The sequence below is a fragment of the Olea europaea genome, unplaced genomic scaffold, assembly GCF_002742605.1.
Source record: "Olea europaea var. sylvestris unplaced genomic scaffold, O_europaea_v1 scaffold508, whole genome shotgun sequence".
Taxonomy (NCBI): Eukaryota; Viridiplantae; Streptophyta; class Magnoliopsida; order Lamiales; family Oleaceae; genus Olea; species Olea europaea.
In genome coordinates this window covers 110,668-117,208 of record NW_019263396.1, presented here as the reverse complement: position 1 = coordinate 117,208, position 6,541 = coordinate 110,668, and the positions used below count along the sequence as shown (strand labels likewise).

Here is a 6,541-nt window from a genome sequence, read left to right as displayed (position 1 = left end):
ACACACACACACACACACACACACATTCTTGAAATTTAAGCAAGTGAAAATAGAAACCCACAAATTTATCAAAAATATGAACGGTAAAAAATCAGTTGTGAAAAAAACTTCAGTTTTTGGTTGCAGTGATATGAAAAGAAGCCCATCTGAATTAGCCCTCCAAGAACTTTTTCCTTCGGAAGATGAGAAGAAATCTGAACAAAAAGCCGGGATTTTTGGAGGGCCTGATGACGAGTTCTTTGCTGGGGATTTGTCATTTTCTTACAAGAATTTGGTTAGTTTTAATCCCTTTGAATTGATCTTTTTCTCTTGAGTTACTTTCTTTGAGCTTGAATCAAGAAGAATTTATGTGATTTTGTGAGTTGAGATTTGGCAAGAATTGTTCTAAGACTGATATGTTTATCCTTTCAAAATTTATTTTTAGATTCGACGGTGGGCTAAAATTTAGATTTGAATTGACTCTAGCTTTTTAGGAGTGGCCTAAGTACATGTTGATTGGGTGGCTCATAGGTTCGTATATGGGGCCTAGTTGATGTAGCGGTGGGGACGGGCCAATAGGCTAGGACCCATCCCATACAATAGTCGACGTAGGTACGTTGTCTAATCACTTAAATTTGTGTACAGACTTTTCGATTTTACTGCTCACGTTTTGTACAGCAGTATTCTATTGTAAAATCTTCCACTTTCTCGATTATTGTTAAAATTTTGTGACAGTTAGTGGAATTAGCATTAGTATGGAGGGTGAACAATTATAACTAGTGTTCCTATTTCAGTTCACTATGGTTCAGAGAGTTAGGGATTATGGTTTAATCCGTAACATGAATAGTATCATCAAGGGAATGCTATAAACATCTATCTTGGACTAAACAACAGTAGATTAAGCCTTATTCTTGACAGACTTAAGGTCCGGTCAACTAGGTGCTCTATAGCACGGACCCTCTAATTAGGGCAGCGTGTCCGTGTCCGACAGTTGTCTATAACGACACCTTTCGGACACTAAATTTATACTATACAAATGAAGAATTTAATCAACGTGTCGACGATGTGTCGTTTACTTTTTTGAAAAATCACTAGTCGACGTATTCGACACGTATTGTGTTGGACACACATGTTCGTGTATGCATCATAGACTAGGTGAGTGACGAAACTGTCTGATCTAAATTTACTAAAGAATGAATCAATTTTCAGTTTGCTTATAATTTGTTGGATTATATAGATTTCATCCGTTATCCAGTTTTCTTAATTGTTCTGCCATTATTTCTAAAGTAAACTAGCTTGTTACTCAACCATCATCGCTGCAGTAAACTTGGTGGGGAGTATCAATCATTTGAAAAATGAAATAATATGATAATTATTTGGAGATATAATATATATATATTGAGAAAGAAAGAAAGAATTGTTTTTGGTATTATAGATGCTTTATAAAGTAATGATTTGTAGAAATGGAAGCATGATTCAGTTAATCTTTTTAATGATTCCTGCATATCGAAGGAATGAATCTTCATGAAGCATCCCATTCCTAGAGAATCAGTACTTCAATGGTGTTTGAAGATAAAAGATCTATGCATGAGTATCTTATTTATATATTTTCAAATTTAGTATGTCTTGTTAGCTATATATTGTACTTCATAAATAATCATGATGTTATAAAAAAGCCAGAGAGAATAGAAGGGATGCATTTCATGAGTGTGTGCATATTTTTCATCAATTCGAAAAGGCCCTAAAGAAGAATCAATTTGCCATAAAAAAATTCTCTATCGCTTTACTGATTGCAATACAATATATCCAGTCTCTTTTCATTAAAAGAAGTATCAGTAAACATGCCATGTATACGAAAAATTGCCAGTTGTTTTAACGATCAGTTTCCAAACGATGTAATTCTGAAAGTACTAAATGCAACAAATGAGAAGACTGAACATCACAACTGGGGGAAGAGAACAGGACAAACAGACTTTAATTCTGAAACTAATTAAATATTTTTAACCTTATAGCTTCTATTATGGTATTTTACTATTTTGGTATTACTCTTTTCTGCATTCAAGCTAATGCTATTAACCTTTGAATGATTTGAATGTGTTCATTTAATTAAGAAGCAATATTTTTATGTACTCTGCAATACCAGGAAATGATAAAAGGGTTGTCTAGTTGTAGCCAGTTGGCTAATAACCCATATTTGCCCCAGAATTTCAGCACTAAGGCTTCTAAGTATTCTGCTACAATCGATTCACAATCATCAATAAGTGGTACGTACAATGCCATGAGATCATTATCCGTACAATTATTTATTTCCTGCATTAATACAAAGTTGCTCGCTAGTGGCACAAAGTTAACTCATCGGTGTTTAACTTCATTGATGTTTCACAATAGATTTGCTTTATCAATTTTCAGCTGGTATTCCGTCATCAGCAAGTAAGCCAAAGGGACAAGATAATCGAGCAACTGGAGCTAGCAGTGGTTCATCCCATGAGCAATCAGATGAATATGATCAAGAGATAGAAGCTGGTCCTTGCGAACAGAGCACTAATCCTGTCGATAGCAAACGCATTAAAAGGTACAGTGAATCAGCCTACTATGCTTTAAGCATATTGGATACTGAAGTAGGAGTTAAGAAGATATGGGGAATTATGATTTCAGGATGGTTTCAAACCGGGAATCTGCTCGGCGCTCGAGAAGAAGAAAACAAGCACATTTAGCCGATCTGGACCAACAGGTACATATGTATCTAGGAATTAAATTCTCTGTTCAGTCTTACTATTTGCAAATCAATGTTTTACGTTGCATTTGTTTGGCAAGTGTTTTAAACAGACAAAAATGAGTGTTAGATAAGTAGGTTTGTGGGTCCTGCGAAACATGCAGATAAATAATTGTTGACTTTTAGCAAGTGTTTCTAAACACTTGCCAAAAGTTCTTTTAGGTTGTTACAATTTTCATAGTTTTTTTATTCATCTATTCATGCTGAACATGATTAGGAACTAGAAGGGACTTTCTCAGTCTGTATGCATTGTAATCTTTTGTTTTTTCAAAAAATTTTGTGCAATTATATCTTACTTTTTATAAAGAAATCTTCTTCCAAGAAACAAATTTTCTTAAGATTGAATATGGTACCCAATTACTTAACCTGAACTAGTTTTGGTAGAAGCCTATTCGAACCTGTTGATTTTCTTAGAATTTAGATTTGAATCCATTGTTTCTCTGGGTAATTTTAATCAATATTCAATGAGATTTTAGAGTTCATCATTTAGTGTCGTGAGGGTATTAGGTTTACAATATGCTAGATGATACCCTTTTTGTGGTGAGCTTCATCTGTGTTGTAGAAATATTTTTTGACTATATGCTGCATGCTTCATAGAATCATAATGGACAAAAGGCCTCTTCACCTGTGAACTTAACACTCAAATTAATAACTGTAAAGAGCATTATAGTAAGTTTGGCCACAAAGAGAATACTCAGATAAAGTGTTAAGCCCCCGTTTGGCCCCCATTTTCTAGAAATGAAAATGGGAGGAATAGTATTTTTTTGAAAAATGAGTGGTTGAAAAAGAAGGAAAAGTTTTCGATTTACGTGTAACATTATTTTATGAAAGATTGTGTGGTTGAAAATAGGAGAGAGAAAAATGAAATGTAATGTAATGAAATTTAATGGGAGCCAAACGGGAGCTAAGTTTTTTCCCACAAAAAAAATAAAAATAAATAAATAAATAAAAAAGAAAAACACAAGGAGAGATTTAGTACATCTGTCAATTTTTTTCTCTTCGAGGCAAACTTTTTATCTTTGAAGTAAAATATTTGTTATCTAAGTTTCTGTTTCTGCTAATGCTTTCTCTCTTCGCAACTATCGATTTTCTTCACTCTGGATCTATTATTCGGCTATAATTGGATTCACGTGTACATGATCCCAGGTACTCTCATTATCTTATTTTTGTTAGGACAGTTTATGTTACGTCTTTCTTCCTTCTTTGTTTTCTTAAATTTTTCGTTAGATCGTGATTGCTATTTTCCAACATTTGAATCTGACGATGTTTTTAGCGACGTGTTCTTGCAAACAAGATGTAAGAGAACAAATGTATACCTTTCCTTAGAGAACCCTGCTGATCAGCCTTAAGATGTTTCTTCTCTGGTTGCTTGTATTGTCTAGAAAATTATAGATTTCTTTAAGATTCTTTAAGAACTATTTATACGGTTTAATACAGGTTAAGCAACTGCAAGGCGAGTGTGAAACCTTGGTCAAACAACTTGGAGATGCTACTCAGCAATTCAAAGATGCTGCGACTAATAATCGAGTGCTTAAATCAAATGTGGAAGCTTTAAGAGCCAAGGTACTCTCATTATTATTTGTTCTTCGTTTTCCCTTGCTTGGGATTGTGTTCATGCCATAATTAGCAATGTTTAGTTGTAAACATTACCAGGAATCTATAGTTTAGCTAGATATTTGTTGAAATCGATTGTAGTAAACTCAAAGACATATCTCTCTAGAAAATGCAATGGAAATCGAATTAGAGAAAAATATACCCCTGTTTTGACCAAAATGGGGAAAAAAACTACTCTCTGATGACTTTTCTTCGACTTCAGGTGAAACTGGCTGAAGACTTGGTTGCTCGAGGCTCATTGACCTCTAGTTTGAGCCATCTTCTTCAGAATTACTTAAACACACCTCAAACATTTACGAATATCAATATTGGCCGGATGGATATTGTCTCTCCTATCACAATTCAGGGAGATGATAATGCTTCATACCCAGGAATAATAGATTCAACCCAACTTGAAAATTCTAATACCTTTAATGGCAGTGCCACCAATGGACTCATCACTGATCCGGTCGGCTGTGTGCTAGACATGTGGCCTTGATCTCGCTGGTGTCAAAGTAAAAGACATATTGTCATCTCTATCCTCAATCCTTATATCGAGGTTTCCTCTAAATGTTTTTGTTTTTGTTCTATTGTTTTGAACTTGTGTAGTTGTGTGCTATGATTTAGTTTCTTCTCTCTTTGTAGTTGACTACATCATCTGTGAGTTGTCATGTTGTAGAAATTGTAACGGTGTGTTGATGCTTTATGCGTACATGCTAACTCCATGGTTGTAAACCTTGAAGAAAACCTTCAATCTCCTGGTGTAACGACCCTCGTTTCCCACATCGATTATTTAAGTCTTTGTTGTGGGCTTATAACCATTTGATCACTCTCATTATTGCTAGTTAAGGGCGAGTTATGTACTATGTATTTTTAACAATTGATATCTGAGCAAGCACTGCTTGGATCACGATGCGGACACTTGGAGATGGCTACTTTTACAAGAAGGTTGGGTTAGTGAAGGCGTCTAGTTGAAAATATAAATTGGCATGAAATTGAATTCTTGAGGAGGGTGGATTGTAGTGACCCTTTAGCTCATGACCATATAGCTTCGAGATTCCCACACACTGCTTCCACTGCCTAAAGATTTTTTCTTTGTGCTACTTCATATCTTAGCGAAATGAGATGCAAGTTTGTACCCTTCATTTTCCAATGAATAACCTCATTCTTTGGATATGCCAAAACTACCAACAAGTGGTCACAAACATTGATGCATGTTCATCTTCTAATTTACTCATCGTCTGCCTAGTATACAGGGCATTGGTTTAGGTGCACCATTTGTAGGGAAAGTTACACATTGGGCCCCTTCAATTTTTATTTTTTTGTGGCAATTGGAAAATGAATTAAGCTATTTGTACATCTTGGTTGACATTCCATGATGTGTAAAAATCGAATCGTTGATTGTTTGTAAGTGGTGTTAAAATCAATGGCAAAACTGTGTGCCACATCATGAAATGTGAAGTAAACTGTGTGGCATTATTGTTGGAAATCATCACTTGCTCACATAACGAGTACATTGTTTAGGATTGCTTTTTGATCATGTGTGTGTCTCCAATATTTGCTGAGAGGTAGAAATATGTCTTGGCAAAATGCCATTAAAAAGGACATATCAATAGAGGAGGCTTGGAACATAAGATATTCTATCATGCCGTAATCCTTCTTTCTCCATGGCTATTCCAATTGACTTCTTGTAATGAGGATCGCGCACAAATTATGAAATGGGAGAAAAAAACAAGAAAATCATCATGCCACTACCTATGTGGTAGGACAAGTGAATGTTGAGTAAGCAAAATGTCACATCAACACATTCATCTTAAGAGGTGAGTGTAATTGGGTGTCTCCTGCACTTTCTTCTTTGTCGAGGTGATGAGGTCACATCTCGTTGCCTCGATAGCCATCAACTTCGAGGTGATGATGACATACACCACATCACATCGCCTTTGAGGTGTTGAAGTCACTCCTCAACCCCTCATTGACAGTGTGCCGAAGCAACATGATTTACTGTAGACTTGTCATCTCCCTGCTCTGAGATGATTAGAAGGGACCCAATCCTTAGCCACTTTAGATCGGCCTCCAAAGTTTGAGGCAATTGAGGATGGAGCCTGATGTCTTGTGCAATTTGTAATCTGACAAATTGAGCAATGTGTGATTTGATTCTGTTAAGTTGTCGATCCTAATTATTTGTCAATTCGTGGA

The 6,541-nt window shown here is 35.5% G+C and overlaps 1 protein-coding gene across 2 annotated transcripts; it reads left to right on the top strand.

Moving 5' to 3' along the window:
• The first annotated feature begins 6 nt into the window (after positions 1–6).
• LOC111388590 (basic leucine zipper 9-like) lies at positions 7–5,174 on the top strand. 2 transcript variants are annotated; one of them, XM_023013347.1, is made up of 6 exons: positions 7–274; positions 2,183–2,243; positions 2,389–2,551; positions 2,635–2,710; positions 4,190–4,315; positions 4,569–5,174. In XM_023013347.1, the coding sequence occupies exons 1-6, from the start codon at positions 77–79 to the stop codon at positions 4,842–4,844; spliced, it is 900 nt and encodes a 299-aa protein (XP_022869115.1). In that variant the 5' UTR covers positions 7–76; the 3' UTR covers positions 4,845–5,174. The 2 variants fall into 2 exon arrangements, with proteins under 2 accessions (XP_022869115.1, XP_022869114.1); XM_023013346.1 differs by having other exon boundaries at positions 2,123–2,243.
• The last annotated feature ends 1,367 nt before the right edge of the window (positions 5,175–6,541 follow it).

Coding starts and splice junctions, on each gene's coding strand:
- LOC111388590 (XM_023013346.1), top strand. CDS start 77: ATGAACGGTAAAAAATCAGTTGTGAAAAAAACTTCAGTTTTTGGTTGC. Junction 2,244..2,388: donor TTCACAATCATCAATAAGTG/GTACGTACAATG, acceptor ATCAATTTTCAG/CTGGTATTCCGTCATCAGCA. Junction 4,316..4,568: donor TGGAAGCTTTAAGAGCCAAG/GTACTCTCATTA, acceptor CTTCGACTTCAG/GTGAAACTGGCTGAAGACTT.